At 45.8% G+C, this 19,665-nt stretch overlaps 1 protein-coding gene across 1 annotated transcript in view; it reads left to right on the plus strand.

The window, feature by feature from the left end:
* Positions 1–19,665, plus strand: part of RYR3 (ryanodine receptor 3) — a 535,021-nt gene that overhangs the window by 329,240 nt on the left and 186,116 nt on the right. The window contains 10 exon segments of the mRNA XM_058738297.1: positions 34–193; positions 1,559–1,706; positions 2,577–2,746; positions 2,748–2,782; positions 3,359–3,396; positions 3,399–3,533; positions 11,582–11,790; positions 13,665–13,840; positions 15,154–15,190; positions 16,880–17,043. Of these exon segments, the coding sequence (XP_058594280.1) occupies positions 34–193; positions 1,559–1,706; positions 2,577–2,746; positions 2,748–2,782; positions 3,359–3,396; positions 3,399–3,533; positions 11,582–11,790; positions 13,665–13,840; positions 15,154–15,190; positions 16,880–17,043 (1,272 nt within the window).

Genomic DNA, 19,665 nt, shown 5'->3' on the forward strand with positions numbered 1-19,665 from the left:
TAGAAGTATATGTTTTGTTTTGTTTACTTATAGCTATATGATGTCTAATGGCTACAAGCCAGCCCCTTTGGATTTGTCTGATGTGAAGCTATTACCTCCTCAAGAAATTTTGGTGGATAAGCTTGCAGAAAATGCACATAATGTTTGGGCCAAAGACAGAATAAAACAAGGATGGACCTATGGCATCCAACAGGTGAGAAGTACTAAGTAAGCCTGCTGGAAAAACTAGGGGATGTGATCATCCATCAAAATGCCATTTTGCGTTGGTGGGTATTAGATTGGAAGATGGAAGTTGCCCTTGCACTCTGTCCGTCATGCCTCAGTGCATTCGTTATTTATAGAATCACGGGACTGGATGGGATTTGTAATGGTCACACTGACATTAACTCCAGGCATAATTCCAATTTTGTAGAAATGAATAGGCTTACCTTTCCTTTGTTAATCTGGCTCACTTGCGATCATGTTCCCTGTGTGTGTGCCCACTGGCTGCATCTTGCCTCATTCCCTATCTTTTTTGTTGGCATTGTGGAGAGCTGAGCTTTTATGCCACTCTCCAAGGCCAAGGTAAGCTTTCCACAATTCAGCATTACAGCTCAGAAGTGTTTCTGGGTCAGTCCCAGGCATCTACCACTGAAGGTGAAAAGGAGGGGAGCCCAGCTCAGGAGAGGGGCAAACCAGCCTGCCAAGAAGCCTGTGCCCCTTACCTTAGCCTCTGCCCACAATTCGTGGGCAGAGTCCTTGGCTTGCACAGGAGACAGCCCCAGAACCAGGGCCTGGCAAGGAATTAGGTGGAGTTTAGAGACAAACCATCTCTCCTTTAGTGTTCTTTCATTTCCTTAAGTATCCAGGGTACCATCAGGGAAGGTCAGGGGTGGTTGTATGTACACGTGTTTATTTATGCCTGAGTCTCCAACTCTGCACATGTCTGGAAGCCAAGAAGACCACAACTATGGAAACCATGGCAGAATGGGTAAGGGAGACTCCAAACAGCATGGCAGGCATATTTGTTGATGATGACTTATCACTGCAGTCATTGGCCGTTGTGTTCTTAGTACTTCCTAAGGAACTGAGGAGTTCTCCAATACAAATGTGTGCCTTCTATAATGAAGTGGACCCACTGTGGCACTGCCACCTTTTCTGATGCTTCTCTGTGAACATAGGTGTTTATCTATCTTGTTTCTCTGTTAAGAGACTGTTGTGAGGAGACTCTAGTGGTTTGAATCACGGCATGATCTTCCACAGGGGAATAACTAGGTGAATCCCCACCTGCCTTGCCTTGGGAGTAGAGGTTTCTAACCAATTTCAGGATACTTCACTTTATTCACAGGCTGGCATTATTAAAATGTGTTTTTAATAGCAGAAACTTGCCATTTATATTCATTTAATCCTGAAGAGAAGTAGTAAATGAGTATATTGCTAAATATCAAGGTGCTGGGGGGAGGGCTGGTGGACGGATATGAGGAAGCCGGGATGGTGGCTCAGAACATATAAGGTGGACAAGCTCTTGGTAAAGACGATATGTATTTTCTCAGAACCTCTTTTGTCTGGCTTCATGTAGGATTTGAAGAACAAAAGAAATCCCCGGCTGGTGCCGTACGCATTACTGGATGAGCGCACGAAGAAGTCCAATAGGGATAGCCTTCGTGAAGCTGTTCGCACATTTGTTGGTTATGGCTATAACATTGAGCCGTCAGACCAAGAACTAGGTAACGAGTTGAGATTGTTCATTCTGGTCCCAGATGACTGAAATGTTACTTCTGCAGAAATGCTGACTTTGAACAAGTCTAACATGTACTCTTAGAAATGATATTGGTACCAAAGAGCACTAAACAGAATGGTGTATTTTAACAAGAGAGGGGAGGAGGAAGGAGAAAGAACCATGTTTAAACTGTGTGATGAGTTTGTATGGTGAGCACTTCTGTGACCCAGTCCCAGAGGGAATAAGCGATCCTCCAGCATGGCTGAGCTTTTGGGGATATTTAGTCACAAAACCGAGAAATCTTTATTTCTCTTATTTACCAAACATGTGACTCTCAGCTTACTTTTGGGCCAGGTCATCTCATCTCTAAATTGACTTCTACAACTCATTAAAATCACCAGCCCACAACTGATGAACATGTCATTGGCATCCCAAACCCAATGAGGGACTAGAGGCAAATTAGGTCACTATTATAAGTAATGAAGAGGATGGGTTTGGAGTAAGACAGACCTGGGTTCATATCCTTACTTTCCTCCGTTTATTGGCTCTGTGACTTTGAACAAGTAAACGTTTCTAAGCCTCAGTTTTTCATCTGTGGAATGAAGACCATATTAACTGACCTCATAGAATTGTTGCTGGATATCGTTTCTAAAGGATCTACCAGAAAGTAGTCACTCAGTGAATGTACCTTGTATTCTGATTAGGATATGATGATCATGATGATGATTGTATTATGAACAAAATGCCATGTTGGGTAGCAGGAGGTCTGTCAGTCTTTGTTGTTGTGCAATTCTTGTAAGGAATGCTACCTAATTATTAAAGGCCTGTGTTCTCTCTTTACTTCCTGTCCCCTCTGGTCCTTTCCTTCTCACAATAGCTGACCCAGCTGTGGAGAAAGTCAGCATAGATAAAATTCGATTTTTCCGGGTAGAGCGGTCTTACGCAGTGAGATCTGGAAAGTGGTATTTTGAGTTTGAGGTGGTGACTGGAGGAGACATGCGCGTTGGCTGGGCCAGGCCGGGCTGTCGGCCCGACGTTGAGCTGGGAGCCGATGATCAAGCCTTTGTGTTTGAAGGCAGCAGGGTGAGTCTGGGTCGTGTCCACATGTCCCCAGAGTTTTTCTTCTCCAAACATTTCCTTAGCAATTGGAGGTTCTGAGTGTCTGAATCTCTGGCTTCCAAGTGAGTCACCACCGTCACTGGCTAATTTAGGTCATTGAGTGATCATTACCTAGTGATCGTCACTTTGCTTTTTGCTCTGGTATAGGGGAAGACTATACGCCCAAGTCCTTTCTGTAACTTCCATACCTGCCCTTGAACTTGAGCCCATTGTCTCCATTCTGAAGGAGGTTCCCAGAACACACCGCAGCTAGTATGTGAGGAAATCTTACCACTTTGTCCTCGAGAGAGTTCTGTTTGCTGTCATAGCTGATTGGGTGTTGGGAGACTGTGGCTACCTTTTCTGATGAGCCTATGTAACTCGGTTTCATTTATTTGTAAGACAGATCATTCCTCCCTGTGAGTTGTCCCTGGTAGAGAGGTGAGTACTTTGTAGAGACCAGGTACCAGTTAGGAGAAATTGCTCATGGAGGCATTTCTTTAGCTGCATGGGGGCTTTTAGGACCTCCAGTTCTCTAAGCTCTGGAGTCTTATTTCCTAGGGCCAGCGTTGGCATCAAGGCAGTGGGTATTTTGGACGTACGTGGCAGCCAGGAGATGTGGTTGGATGTATGATTAACCTTGATGATGCTTCAATGATCTTCACACTGAATGGGGAGCTGCTGATTACCAACAAAGGCTCTGAACTTGCCTTCGCTGATTATGAGATTGAGAATGGTAAGTCTACCATCACCCCCCGCCCCCCCGTTCCAGCTCCATGAGTTCAGGGAAAATCCAGGGAGAGCTGGGTGAGCTCATCTGCCTCCTTATTTAGGGTGGGCCATCCTTTACATATTTAAAACCCTGGTGGTGAAGACTAACCCATTTACTGTCATTTTTGAAGAGTCAAGAGCATGGCAATAGTTGGTATAAATGTCAGTCCTGAACTTCCAGATTAACTAAGAAGCTCTCCTGTGATTCCCTGTCCTGCGGCATGGCATGTTAAAGTTTCCCAGCATTACAAACGAAATGCTAATTACGTGTGGACTCATGTCCCTGGCAGAATAGAAAACACAGTGAATTAAAGAATTGTCCTTTCATTCTGATTTGAAATGTCAGTCTGCATGTTTGTGTAATTGAACTTGATGCTTTGATGAGAACCATTGAAACACAAAAGTTGGGCGTAGCTGTTCCCTGGAATGAAATACAATTTATTTTGAAATTCAAACATGCTCTGAAACCCAAGCACAGTTGCACTTATTAAAGGCCCTGAATAGACGTCAGTCAGAACGGCGCTTCCAGCTACATGAAGGAGCAATTGGCTCTTACTTCCTGTCTGTTTCACTACGTTATATGCAAACGTTGGCTGCATATAGGAGAAGGAGCACTGGACTCTGAGTCAGCTGGCTCGCTCCTAACAAGCTGTGGCTCCCAGAGAGTCTCGGCTTGACGTCTCTGGGCTTCGCTGCCTTCGTCTATACCAGACAAATAGACGGTAAGAAGTTCCAACATCCTTCCTGGATATAAACTCTCCAGCAGTGACTTAGTGCCCGCTGTACGTACATCCCTATGCTTGACGCTGTGTCACTGCCATCTTCATGACAGATGGGGATGAGGCGGAGTAGTCAAGAAGGTGGGAGGCCACTCTCCTCCTGTCTCTACTGCTCTCCACTTAGGACATCTTGGGTGGACTTAAACTTCATCTCCCTCTCTCTAAATGATGAGGGCTCCGGCTGGCTCTAAATTTCCAACACTATACAAAAAGAAACCTTTTTCACCAAGAAAGCTAAAAAGAATAGAACTACATAGGTGAGAGCAGCAGAAATACGTGTCACTGTATATATGTAATAAATAAATATTCTCTACTTGCAGAGTTTTTAAAATCTCTACTAAGAGTTTTTTTTAAACAATTCTCTACTAACAGAGTTTCTATAAGTCATTTTCATGATTTTTATGGACACCTCTTTTCTGTATATAACTGTACTCTAAGAGAACTTCAAAGATTTTTCTAAGAGCCACGTATTTAGGGAAACAGAAAGCTTGCAATTGAGTGTATTTTCCTAGAAAGACAGGATGACTAAAGCCAGGTGGGGTCACATTTTAATGCCTGCCAAAAAGGTTTAAAATCAAGGCCTTAAAGATTCGTGGTTTTGGAGACATTTGGGAAAGAGGTCACCAGCAGAAAGAAATGTTTCTGTGCTGGTTCAGAGGCAAAGCAGAGGAAATGGGGACGTGGACCTGAGGGCAGCGTAGAAGATCCGCCTTCTGACATGGTTCTTAGAAAACAGATACCTGCCTGGTACCCACTACATGCAGTGCTCTCTTCTTGAGGCCAGGAGGAAAAGGAAGAACTAGAAGATTGAGACTCATCCCCTAGGAAAGTAGCTCCCTAAGGTAGAAAGAGTCCAAGGAGGAGGAAACTTGTCCTGGCTCTACTGTGTACGAACTAGGGGAGTTGACTTACCTATGAGGCTTTGGCTCCACATAAGGAAGGGATAAGAATCTTGTGTGTTGTGCAGTTAGACGTGAAGTTCAAAGCCTTGCCACTCAAAGTGTGGCCCACTTGTTAGATATGCAGGATCTCAAGCCCCATACCAGACCTAGTGGACCAGAAACTGGTGGCAACAGACCCCAGGGGTTTGCATACAAATGAAAGCATGAAAAGCAGTGGTCCAAAATATATAAAAATACAAGCCATAGCAGTGTTAAGGGGCTCATTTTCTTTTTTTTTTTTTTTAATTTTTTTTTAACGTTTATTTATTTTTGAGACAGAGAGAGAGCATGAACAGGGGAGGGTCACAGAGAGAGGGAGACACAGAATCTGAAACAGGCTCCGGGCTCTGAGCTGTCAGCACAGAGCCCGACGCGGGGCTTGAACCCACGGACCGTGAGATCATGACCTGAGCCGAAGTCGGACGCTTAACCGACCAAGCCACCCAGGCGCCCCATAAGGGGCTCATTTTCTAGTTGTAACAATAAATAACACATAACTCTGAAAAGGTAATAATTCAAGGCAGTAGGTTAGAAATGGCAAACGACTAATACAGATGGCAATTCCATAAATGCAGTATTAAAACTGGATGTTAAATAAAGAATATGACAGATGCCCACCTCAAAGGAGCCAGGGTGTTCCCCTCTGGGAATATAAATGCAGTAATAATACTAGTGTATGAGTAGTGTGAGTAATAGTGTGGGATCAGGAAACTTCAGGAAAGGGTGGGAGAGTTTGGAAGATTTGTGTCTGGAATTTATAAAAGACGAAACTGGAAAGATAGAGAAGGTACAGAGGACAGTCTCAAATACCAAGACTTGGTATTTACATTCAAGAAATTTGTGCTGTCTAATCTGGGCCAAGCACCCTTGGACTTCACTCTCTGGGGCATGGGAGCTGTTGGAGGTTTTCAGCAGAGGAATACTGTAAAGAAGAGGGATGTTTGAGGGTAACTTTGCTTTTAGAGATCATCTGCGTTGTATTGAAAAAAAATGCCTCCTGGACCCTTTGTGTACAGGGACATGATCTGACCTTCAGAATAACAAAGTCTATTATTAGCGAGCTATTTTATAATAGAATTGTACATATTCACATATTATGCTGTAATATTGTATTGCACTTTAATAACACAGAGACAAGGTTAATTGGAAGGCTCTTTCACTTCTGTGATGGCTCAGGAGTCTGAAGAAGGACAGTTGAAAGGAAGTCGCCATGCCATTCTTTGATAATAATAGTCCAGAGGCCTAGAATAGCCCTTATAGCATCACTCTGCTCTCTGCATAAGGGGGAAAGAGGCAGCGATTCTTGCCTGGAGCTGTTAGGAAAAGCATCTGTTGAAAACAAAGCATTTTGTACACAGTATCTCTCCATAAAGCAAAATCCCCTATATGCTTCTATTCTGGTCACCAGCATCCCAGCCTTGATTCAGGCCTTTCCTGAAGTGAGAGTTGTGCTGGTGGGAAGTTTCCAGTCCTTTGGTGAAAGAGTGGGGACAAGCATTCTAATTCATGGCTGTTTTCCACTGGCTTATTTATAAATTGTTACCTCTGTCCTCTTCTGCATCCTGAGTTGATATACTCTTATCTGCCTCATTAGAATTGTCCTCATCATTGTTCCCTACTCTGATCCCTGCCTTGGACCATTACAGCTTTCAGCATTGTCACCTAATAGCATCTGAAAGCTCAGAAGCTTCCCTGGTGAAACCTTTGCGATCAGTCTTCTCTTTTATTCCATTTAGAGGAGAAGAAAATACGATTCTGAGCGTCCTGTTAGACCTCAGAATGTGGCGTCTGAATGAGGCTTTACTGCCGGTCCCCTGTGCTGCCTCTCTGCCAGGCACTCCCCTGAGGGACAAACTGCTCCATTAGAGCTTCGGTGTCTGCAGGGACAGCCTCCCAGGCTGTTCCTGCCATTGGCCCATCAGGATTTAACAGATCCCCCAGCTCTGCTGGCAGCTCTTTCCGTAGGTGGCTGATGAAACCTACCTGCGGGAGGCGTCACTGCCATCCACATGCAAACCACATTGGTGCCAAGGGGTCCCTGCCATTCTCTCTCCAGATGGGTGCTATGGTTCTGAAAGTGGTTGGAGCAGGGAACGTGCAGCATTTGCTGCAAGTCTCGTGACTACCTCCGGGCTGTCCTTGGACTCCATCTTCAGGAGGCTTAGCAAGAAATGAAAACAAATGGGTAAAACACATGCTACTGTGGTGAGACTCTCAGAAACACCCAGGAGGGGCCTGGGCACTCATCTAACCAGCTCTTTCCACGATCTCGTTTTTCCTTTACTGTTAGTGAGCTGCTCTCGTGTCTTTCCACAGCTTTAAAATGGATTGACACCGGGGCCATGGTTTAGATTTTCTAGGGAACCAGTTTCTTTCCAGGGTCCTGAATAATTGAAACATGCCCCCCTGGCTCTCCCTCTTTTTAATCACAGAACTAGTCAGGAGGCCTCGTGATACAAAACTTACTGGAACCTGGAGTCTTCGGCAGGATGTAAATGTCTGTGTTCTGGCATTCCTCTCCTGGAACAAGAACTCCATGCATATCCTGGTTCAAGATAAGGCTATGTGCAAGTCTTCTCCTCCGACCTTTTCAAAAACGTTACCACATTGCATCTATGATGCTGCATATGTGGAGGGGCATTTCTTTTCCCCTTTATTTTTCTGTCCACTTACTTCTCCAGTCTCATTTGAAGCTAGGGGTTAACCGATTTGTGTGCAAAGTACAAACCCCTGTTTGTGAGAGTCATTGCTCACTTGAACGCCATGTGGCCTTACCAAATGGACCTTGTTATCCAGATTTACTCCAGGAAGCCATGTGGCCGCTTGAGAGGTAGCCCTTTTCGTGTAAGGAGCCTACAGTGGTTGGTGGTTGTGGGTCTGCAGTTGCTTTATCTAGAGGCAAACTGCTCAACTAATTAACACTTAGGAAAAGTGAAGAAAAAGTCACAAAGCAAGTTACTATAGATAAGAATTAGCAAGCCAGGCATCCTGGCCTCAGTCCCAGTTACTTGCTCTGGACCGCTTCTCTGGCAGCTTTTTTCACATGCTGGCTCTGCATGCTTACCAGGTGACAGACCTCGAGCAAGTTACCCAGTTTGCTAAGCCTCGGTTTCCTGTTCTACAAAATGGGCATAACAGTGAGCCGAATCAGCAGAGCGCTAAGCCCAGTGCCCAACACCTAGAAAGTATTTGATAAACATTAGCTGTTGTGGTTTATCATCGTCCCCCCGCCCCCCACCGTTATCTACCAGGCAGAATTAGAAAGTTACATGACATTTTAATGCCTCATGAAAAGGACTTTTCAGGAATGGAAAGATCATCAGCTAGAGCCTCTCAGCCAGGTGGAGGGAACTGATTCACTGGGTTCAGTTATCAGCTGAATATATCAAGTATTCTTCCCCTGGAGAAAGTGCTGGCACCTTATGAGGATTTATCTTTGCTCTTGGTCCTTTCTCGGTTTTCTGTTTTCTGACCCAAACCTTGGACTTAGCTTCTTTTCTGCTGTGTTGCAGAGCTGTCGTGGCTATGCCCACTTGGTCCCATGAAGGTGCCCAACAGTCTTTCCCCCACTGCTGTCACATCCATGACCACTGTGGCCATGCCTTCTCTTGTGCTCTGTTTAGCTGGACCCTGTGTAGAGGGCTGTTGCCCTGGAGGGATAGGACTCTGCCCTGGGATATGGCTGCTATTTAAAGCTGGGGCACTCATCCCTTGGAACATTCCCCCCCCCTTCTCTTGCACACTGACTGGCAGCTGACCTATGAGTCTCAGTGTGTGGGATCTTGTCCCATTTTGTCACTTGCCCTTCTCATGACCTTGGTCATGTCCATTAGCTCCTCAAGTCTCCAGTTCTGTCCTCAGTAAAGTGCTGTCTGCTTTGCTGGTAGCTTAGGAATGGGGAGAAGCCCAAGCCCCACAGAAAAAAAGGCCTCATGCAAACATTACCTGTTTTCCTTCTGCATGTATCTCCCGTTGCCAGTGGGTCTGTGACTAGGAAGTTACTCCTGTGACTTGAGTTCTTCCGAAGTACTCAGCCCCGCTTCTTCCCACTTAGGCTTGTGTGACTACTGCTCGTACGTTCCACCACTCAAGTCAGTAGAGAAGACAGGTTTTCTTGAGATGCCCTTTCTCTGCTTACCTCAGGGCTGTGCTGCTTCATGATCATGGCTCCAAGACCGCTATAGTGATGGTTTTCTGGGTTATGTTACCCGTTTTAGCAGAAACCAAAGTGCGGTCATGGGAGCAGTGGTGTTTTACAGCAGAACATTCACTGCTCTCTAGTCCAGTTTTGTCCTGTTTGTATACGCACCTTGGGATCAGGATAGTTTCCTTCCTTTACATCTTCTCATAGTGCAAACCAGAGCCCTCTGTCTCAGTGGGGACCCAAGAAATGTTGCTAATAAGCAATGCTCATTCCACACTGGAATCAGATTTCCAAGGGTTCATTAATTATAGACATCCCCGTCTGCAGAAAGGAGATGGTTTCCTGTCGCAAAAATGCCAGAAGCATAGAACCTGTTCTGGAGGTTGCATGAGTGGGTGCTTATCTGACCTGCCCATCTGCCTTCCTAGGGGCCAGGCCACTGGTGTATTCTCAGTCCTCCGTGTGTTGGAGCAGAGGCTTTCTGTAGAAACATCACACTTATTCTGCTAGCATTATGTTAAAGCTCTTTTATTTGAAATGATATTAGATGGTATCAAATAGTGTCCTAAATGAGTTCGTAGTTTCTTAGCTTGTGCAGGATTCACTTTTCACGTATGTGGCTCATCTACATAGACACTTTGTGACTTAGGTAATGATACATAAGCATAGACTCTAGGAGTGAATTTTGTCCTTGATGTCTATGGACAAAACCTCTTATTGTGGAATGTAAATTCTCCCAAAGTTGGCCTTTAAATTTCCCCTGAAATAAACACTCCTGTCTTAGGAGTGACATCAGTTTTCTTTGTGGGGGCTCCAGTCCCTGTGTTAGCCACCGGCCTCAGAGCCCTTCCTCCCTTGCCGAGTGCTCTAGGGATAATTAGTGCTTTCCCAGCCCTGCTGATTTGTTGGTCCACAATTATGATTTATAAATAGCCCACAAACAAGAACAGCAAACAGTTTGAACCTCTGCTTTGGAATATTCTGCATGGCAGTTTTTTAACATGATGGGATGCAGGAGTGAGCTTGGAAAGAGACCGTAGCCATAGGAGGGGAGGAAGGAACTTCCCATGGCTCCTGCTGAAAGTGTCACCTCCTGCTCGGGTGGGGGCCACAACAGCAGGCTGGGGGTATGGCAGTTTGTAAATAGTATTTTGTAAACCAACAGAGTCCTTGTTAGCATGTAAAACTTCTCAGACTCAAAACGGGAAGAACTGTTAGACTCCTTATTTCACTGGAAGGCACTGAGACGTTAGGCTATTTGCACCAAGTCCTTTAAAAAAAATTTTTTTTTTAATGTTTTTATTTTTCTGAGAGAAAGAGAGAGACAGCATATGAGCAGGGAGGGGCAGAGAGAGAGGGAGACACAGCATCTGAAGCAGGCTCCAGGCTCTGAGCAGAGCCCAATGCAGGGCTCGAACCCATGAACTGCGAGCTTATGACCTGAGCCCAAGTCGGACGCTCGACCAAAAGAGCCACCCAGGCACCCCTGGGTACTAAGTCCTTCTTGAGGCTTCTCGTGTTGTTTCATTTGGGGCAGTGTTTCAAATTTCCCATGGCCTAATCTCACTTTTAACTAAAGCATAGGTAAAGAATTTTACTTATCCTCTTACTGGTTTTACTTTTCCAGCTGATATTTATTAACACCTTAAGAATAATCTTAAGGCTGTGTGGCTCAGTCGGTTAAGCGGCCGACTTCAGCTCAGGTCATGATTTTGCAGTCTGTGGGTTCCAGCCCTGTGTCTGGCTCTTTGCTAGAAGCTCAGAGCCTGGAACCTGCTTCCAATTCTGTCTCCCTCTCTCTCTGCCCCTCCCCTGCTTGCTCTCTGACTGTCTCTCTCTCTCTCAAATAATAAACATTAAAAAAAAAAAGTTTAAAAAAAAAAAAAGAATAATCTAGGCTGAATGATGGTTCCCCCCACCCAAATAATTTTGAACCAAATTCAGGTATCTTCCCCATACACCAGCAGCAGCCACAGAGTCCGTGTGACCTCCTGTTGTTGGAGTCTGTGTGCCAGGAAGAAAGACCAAGGATGGTGTCCCTTGTTTCCTACTGGGACTCAGAGCTGTTGAAGAAGCCAGGGTCTGACTCCCTCACAGCTTCCGGGCTGGTCCCGTGGGCTGAAGCAGGCTCTCTCCCGCCATTCTGCAGGCTTCGTGCCCATCTGCTCTCTGGGACTGTCTCAGATCGGCCGCATGAATCTTGGGATGGATGCCAGTACCTTCAAGTTTTATACCATGTGCGGCCTCCAAGAGGGCTTTGAGCCTTTTGCTGTCAACATGAACCGAGACGTGGCGATGTGGTTCAGCAAGCGCCTCCCGACATTTGTCAACGTGCCAAAGGATCATCCGCACATAGAGGTAATGTTACACATTGTGGCTGGCCCCGGCAGGGCAGGTGGGCCAAGGCCCTAAGCTCCTGCTAATGCTTGTGTCAACAGGCAGCTGCTTACCTAAGTCCATGCCCTGGCGACCTCCCAGCCACCTCCTCAGCTGGCGCTCAGGGCTGTAATCGTGGCCACCTTCACCGGGGCAGCTCAGTGGCACCTTGCAATTGGCGCCCACCTCGCACATCCATCCTTGCAGATCAGTCCCCAAGCCTTTGGGCTACTGTGTATCCTCCAGATGTTCCTGCATTGCTGTGGCAATACCCATACAGTATCCAAAGACCTTAATTGTTGTTTTCCTGAGAGCGTTTGTTACTGATACTCGAGACGATATGTCCTAGACAGAATTCTTGCTCCTAATGTAATGTCTTTTAGACCCAGATAGTTTCTGCAGAACTGCTTCCAGCATTTCAGACCGACATGTAGTAGTTGATTATGATGCCCCCATCTTGTAGGAGGGAGTAGGGAAGAGCCAGAGATTGTAAGGAGCCTGATGAAGGTGCTGGGTGAACATCTACATGGCTCCGTTTGCCTGTGCCCACAGTGGTTTTCTCATGGGGAGTGAGGAGATGGGTGAGGGGGCTGATGCAAAGTCAGATAGATCAGCTTCATTGAGGCAAGATGCAGTGGCTTGCTTCCACCTGGCGGTAAGTTCTCCTGACCTTCCAATGCAAACCCAACAGGCACCAACACTTAGTCCTCTACTTGTCCCCATAGTCTTAAATAGCAGAGACTTTGATTTCTCTGATTCTTACCTGATGATCAGCACCTTAGAAAGCTGGCTCATAAACTAATGAACCTGTTTGACAAATGGATGGAGTCTAGAGACCCTATTAGAACCATCTACAAACCACACGAAAATATGTAAGCACACTCACCCCAGGATAGGAACTATTCTCTAGAATGCTTAGACCATAAGAAAAATATTATTGTTGTTGTTGTTGTTGTTATTTTTATTATTTCTTAGTTTATTTCCTCTGCACCCTCCCCTATCACACATTTTAAAAAAACCAGTTTTCATCATTCCTCCTCCAATCCCACCCCTTGAGATGCTGTGCCCCAGCGCTGGGAATTTCCCCAGTATTTCTTTAATTATTATTGTCACTTAAAAAAATGTTTTTAACATTTATTTATTTTTGAGAGACAGAGCATGAGCAGGGAAAGAGCAGAGAGAGAGGGAGACACAGAATCTGAAGCAGGCTCCAGGCTCCAAGCTGTCAGCACAGAGCCTGACGTGGGGCTCAAACTCAGAAATTGCAAGATCATGACCTAGGCTGAAGTCAGACGCTTAACTGACTCAGCCATCCAGGCACCCTGGGAATTTCCCCAATATTTACAGGCACTTCAACCCTTAGGCTGTGATTGGGGCAGGGCTGAGAAATGCACAGGGTGGGAGACAACCCCTCCAAGGGAGCTGTGATGTGTCTTGTCAAGCTTTGGGCTTTCTGTTTTTTCCTTAAATAGCCACTTGCCCACTGACAAAGGAAATCTTTGGAAGCATCTTCTTCTTGAGCTACTTACCCCCTGACCTGAAAAGTCATCCCCAGCAGATGCCATGCTGCATCATTCAGATACCACCACCTCTGTTACACCTGTTCGCCACCCTTGATCTTGCAGAAAACCCAATGAGCGTGTTTTTATATCTTTAATTTCTCTAGCCAGAGGCAGATCTGTTATTTTGTATGGAGCAGGATCCGAGGAACAGTGAGAATAAGGTTTGGTTATCACTGGTGACAACTTTTATAGTTCACAGAAAGCCATGACATATGAAATATCAATGAAGGAAGGAGGGACAAGGTCAAGGTCGGGCCATCAGGTGTGTCAGGTAAGGACCCATGGTGTTTCCAGGTTGTGAGGATAGATGGCACTATGGACAGCCCTCCATGCCTCAAGGTGACCCACAAGACATTCGGCACACAGAATAGCAATGCCAACATGATCTACCTACGCCTGAGCATGCCTGTCGAATGCCACTCCTCCTTCAGCCACAGCCCCTGCTTGGACAGTGACGCATTCCAGAAAAGGTGAGGGCGAGGCCTCCCACTCTCAGAGGTGCTCATCGTGTGTGCTGTAAAGTTGGCTTTCCATTTTTCTGTTTCTTCTCTTTCTTTTTTTTTTTTTAATGTTTATTTTTGAAGGAGACAGAGACATGGCATGAACAGGGGAGGGGCCAAGAGAGGTAGACACAGAATTTGAAGCAGGCTCCAGGCTCTGAGCTGTCAGCACAGAGCCCTATACGGGGCTCAAACTCACGAACCATGAGATCACGACCTGAGCCAAAATTGGGTACTTAACCGACTGAGTCACCCAGGCGCCCTCTTTTTTTTTTTTTTTAATGTTTACTTATTTATTTTTGCAAGAGAGTGAGAGAGGAGGGGCAGGAGAGAGAGCAAAGAGAGAGGGAGAGAGAATTCAAAGCAGGCTCCATGGTCAGTGTGGAGCCCAATGTGAGGCTCAATCGCACAGCCATAGAATCATAACCTGAGCTGAAATCAAGAGTTGGCCACTTAACCAGCTGAGCCTCTCATGTGTCCCCCATCTCACCCGGGTACAACTGGAACACGTGGGTAGGGTTCTCTCCACTTTCAGTCAGGTATGCATGTGTGTGTTTGTGCAGTGCATAATTAGAGGACCAGTCAAGCTAAACAGGGTCACATCCAGGGGAAAAGTTTGCACTCTTGCTGAGCCCTCTGGGTCCTTAGCCTCCTTGCAGCCTACAAATCCTATGTTTTTGGAATAGAAGGTGCATAAGAGGGTGCAATTGTTGCCTTTGTGAAATTAAAAGCTTCTCAAGGCAAATACTACTGTCTTTGTATAACTGTGGCCGGTGTCCAGCCCAGCAGCTATGTGACTTAGGAGTACTAAGACTTCTTCCCTCCTGATAAGGAATATATATGTTCCTTGCTGTATTTCTTTCCTTTAATGTCTGTTTCTAATCATCGATGTATGTCTGCCTATCTAGAGCTGTTTTGTCTGGGTTGCCTCTAGGGTTTCAGTATCTACCCAGCTTTAAACAAGTACAGCTGCTTGAAAGAACAGGACAAGGTATTGAGAGGTATCCCTGCCTATGTTATTTCAGTCTCTTCAACCGCTCCCTAGCTCTCACTTACCATCTGGGCTGAGAGACAAGAGTAACAAGTCACAGTCCTGGCTTGTGGTAGCAGATTACAAATGCACAAGTACCAAGACCAGTTGGGATCACTCGTGTATAGAAAATAGTTTTCTAACCTTGCCTTCATCATTAAAGGTAGATTAATTGCCTGTCCGAATTGTGGAATTCTCTGTACAGCTGAATAACTAAAACATGGATTATCTCCTCCCTCTGCCCCCACCCCAGGAAACAGATGCAAGAAATACTCTCTCATACAACAACAGTAAGTAAATGTTCTCAATTATGGTTTTCATGATTCGATTCTTTGTTGTGCCTGGGAATATGCCCCTTACAGCAAAGATCTGTCTAGAGATCCTCCTTAATTGCCAATTACTGTGCCTTTTAATATCCATCTTGATGCTTCCAGAACACAACTCCAACATTTCTCAAATGGGGAAAAGAAAGACAGTTGTTTAGTACAAAGGAGAAGCTCCACCTGGAGCTATAATTGGGCATCATGGTGTACTTGTGCCCAGTTGCCACCAGGGACCAGTACTGCCTTTCTGATTGAAATGAACATGGTGGGGGGGAGGGGGCTCCTTAATTTAATCCTCTTGTTTGCTCTTGTGTGTAAACTTCTGTGAATCAACTCTCCCATGTCTCTGAGCAGTGCCAGCAATAATGTTGAAAGAATCAAGTGAGAAGTATGAGCAGGGAATGGTCCAGATGATGGAAACTGATGTTGGTCTCTTTTCTATATAGCTAGACAGTAGTCAGAAAGCAACACTTGATAATGTCTTTCTTTCTCTCATCCTTCTTTAGCACCTGACAAAAACGTTTCTTTGCAAGAAATGCATGTCACCTCTTCTAAAAACTTTTTTTAATGTTTGTTTATTTTGGGGGGAGAGAGAGACAGAATGTGAGTGGCGGAGAGGCAGAGAGAGGGAGACACAGAACGTGAAGCAGGCTCCAAGCTCTGAGCTGTCAGCACAGATCCCAACATGGGGCTCAAACTCACAAACTGCGAGATCATGACCTGAGCCAAAGTCGGATGCTTAGCCGACTAAGCCACCCAGGCACCCCCATGGCATCCCTTCTATAAACTTATCCTGCAACCACAAGCTTGTAGGTTAACTATCATCAGGAAGTCACAGGAAGTGCAGGGTACTATGCTGATCTTCCCGCTTAATTCCCACGGCATCCCCACAAGAGGGACCATATTATGCACTCTGAAACACATAGAGGACAAATGGCTTGCCCAAGGCACTCAGTTAATAGCTGCTGGCGGTGAGATTCAAGCCCCCGTTTGACCGGCTGACCCTTTTGTCTCCTAATCAAAAAAAAAAAAAAAAAACACAACAGGCTCCAAATAAAAGTAACTTCATTAAGAATAAATGTGCTCAATTTCACAAGGCACGTGATGAAGCAGTCACTTACCTCGTGGTTTAGCTAGTGTCATAGCATAGTGTTTCAGGTAGCGATGCCAGCCAGTAACTGCTGTAATTCTCAATACTGCCTGTCGTTGAGCCTGATGGCCACACAGGGCGCCTTCGGCCACCATGTGAGCTGCTGCTTTTACAGCATCTTTTTTAAGACGTTCGAAACAACCACAAAAAATACTTTGGACATCCCTGTGGAAGTGGAAAGGGCAGCAGAAGTTGTCAACTATTCTCTCCTGAGGGCAAGGGCAGTGCCCAGGAGAGGGTGAGGGTTCTGTGCTGGCCATTCTGAACGGCTTCCCCTGATAGGTTAAATGCTCGATTGTCTTCATGCTAAAGCACACACAAAAGGGAAAAATAGGGAAGGCAGATTCTCTAGTTAGCCTGTCCTGAGTCTGGAGTGTAGTGCAGTCCAGCTCTAGAGCGGTGTGTGCCTTTTAAGGAAAGAGGGCCACGTGGGCTCCTGCATTTGTTCTGTCATGTCTGGCCCCCACACCAGGGGCCACTCACTCCCCTCTGTGGTCTCTCCCCAGCAGTGCTACTATGCAATCCGCATCTTCGCTGGACAGGACCCCTCCTGCGTCTGGGTCGGATGGGTGACTCCGGACTATCACTTGTACAGCGAAAAGTTTGACCTGAGTAAAAACTGCACAGTGACTGTTACTCTAGGGGATGAAAGAGGCCGGGTCCACGAAAGGTAAGGGGGCTTCCAAGCGGGCAGGGCCAGCCACCAGGCTCCTCACTCTCTCCCTGCAGCTGTCTTCTTTTCCCTTCCACCCAACACCCCAAAAGAAGGAAACATCCCAGTATCTATGAAAAAGGAAAAGTGAAGCACAGGCTTAAAATCCTTCACTAAATAGGCAATACTATGGCAGAAGTGTATTAGTGAAAATGGAGGATAATTCCATCACGGTATCAAACATGACCCATGGAGGCACCTGTGTGGCTCAGTCGGTTAAGCGTCCGACTCTTGATTCTGGCTCGGGTCACGATTTCATAGTTGGTGAGTTCAAGCCCCGTGTTGGGATCTGCGCTGACAGTGCAAAGCCTGCTTGGGATTCTCTCCCTCCCCTCTCTCTTCTCTCTCTCTCTCTGCCCTTCCCTCACTCGCACATGCTCGCCTGCTTGCTTTCTCTCATTCCCTCAAAATAAATGAGTAAACTTTAAAAAAAAAAATGACCCAGGAGTAGGAGATAGAAATGGACAGCTGGGAGTCTGTGCCCCCTCTCAAACACTTCTCTTCTGTGCGTTCTGGGCAAGCCCCAATTTCGGCAACATCAGAACAAGACAGAGAAAAACCGCTGGGTGCTTGAAAGAAGTCAATTCAGAAGAAATACAAAGATGCACTGCATCACATAGCAACTGATAGACTCAGAACTCCTCATCCTAAGAATGTGAAGTGTCTGAAAGCATAAAGAACGTAAAAGAGATACAGCAAGTTCACGAACAATAACGTAGAGATCTTTTGGGAAAGCAGGTTTTAGGTACACTCAGGCCTTCCCCCTGGTCCATTGAGGGGGGAGAGGAGGGTTGAGGGTTGATTGCCACCAGGGAAAGAATCTCCAGCCAGCATTGCCCCAGAGGTGACCCAGGAGACCATGCCTTACTTCCACCCAAGTGAGACTTAATAGAGTCTTTGCCAAACAGACATGTTTAGAGATATAATAGGTTGTTTTGCAAGCTGACCTTTATCCTTACCAAGTCAGGAACATTTTGCAGGCAGTGTTCTTTAGATGCTACCAGGTCATCAAACACTGGTGACCAGAAAGGTCACTTATAATCACTGTATCGTGCAGGACCATTGTGGGTAGGTGGTTAAGAGCACAGACTCTGGAAGCAAACTGCTTGGGTTTTAAACTGAGTTCCAGGACGTCCTGGGCCATTTAGCCTTCCAGGGCTTCAACTTCCTCACCTATAAAATGAGGATAATAGTTTCAGTCTCATGGAGTGATAGGAGGATTAAATGAGGAAATAACTGGAAAAATGCCTAAAACAATGTCTTGACCCAGGAACTGAATAAACACATTACATTACTACTATTACTAAATGTCCTTTATATATTACAAGACCCAGAATAGACGCTACAAACAGCATCCAATATCTTGTTGGGTTGGTAAGGAAAGCACTTGAAAGCAGTTGACTGAAGTCAGAAGACTTTGCTCTTGAGCCAGGAGAACAAAAAGCTGACGTGTCCATCCCAACTGGGTTTATTACTCGAGTTTGCTGATGGTGCCACACCAGACAGATGACTTCACTTATCTGAGCCTCAGTGACAACATTTATTTTGAAAAGTGACTCGTTAGCATCTGGAACAAGACCCAGTAGATAGTTGGTGCTCAGTAATTCTTAGTTTTTTGTCTTGCACAATAAGAAGTAAATACAGGAACAATGTCCGATGTTTTGAGGAATTTCAAATTTGGCCCCTTTAAAATATGACCGAAGCATGTCACTTCACGTTCCCACCACTTCACTATGTTAGCAATGGACTTCTGCAGTAGGCATCAATGTACTTGGGACTCTAATCACTGAACGGCAGTAATAGCATGGCTGAAGTTTAACCTGTATGGAAATCTCGCTGTGGCTGTCACTTGTTGGAAGGGGCAGTTTGCACTGGCTCTGCCTGAGGGTCATTCACACTGAGAAACTGGCCCCACTGGTCCCCCAAAGGAGAGGGAGTAGGAGAGGAGGTGAGCGTATGTTGACAAAGGGGATTTCTGGTCTCAGGGGAGGAAATTATATACTTCTAGAGCTGGAAAGAACCTTGGAGAATTCTAATCAAAGCTTTAACTTCCCAGGGTCAAATCAGGTTGACCCTAGGTATTTAAAGGGACTGCATTAAAGCAACAGGTAGAGAGTCATGCTCTTGTTTAGCCTAAGAAAAAGCACTTTATGGTACTTCAAACAACTGATTCTTCAGGCAATGTACATCAGGGCTGGGCTTAGTAGAAGGAGACCAAATCATCTGTCTCTTGCCCACAGCCACATTGACGGGCTCTGAGAATCACCTCTGCCACTAATTTCTCCAAAGCCTACCCAGGATTTGAAATCTCTTAATTAAGGAATCGGGCTTTGGAGCCTTAGTGCCTCTCTTTGGTTATTACTATTGGCTTTTGAATATAAATGCCTATGATGGAGTCTACACTGTGGGGGTAGGTAGGCAGCCAGCTAAGAAAGGCACCCAAGCTGGTAGTTGGTGAAGAGTTCAGGGAGCAGAACTCCAGGGTAGGGCCAGGTTGTGTAAGTCAAGGACGTAGTTGGGCATCAGACCACTTGTGACCTAGTTTGCAAGCAAGCCTGGGTCTGCCATCCTAAGGAATGC

The sequence above is a fragment of the Neofelis nebulosa genome, chromosome 7 (genome assembly GCF_028018385.1).
Source record: "Neofelis nebulosa isolate mNeoNeb1 chromosome 7, mNeoNeb1.pri, whole genome shotgun sequence".
Taxonomy (NCBI): domain Eukaryota; kingdom Metazoa; phylum Chordata; class Mammalia; order Carnivora; family Felidae; genus Neofelis; species Neofelis nebulosa.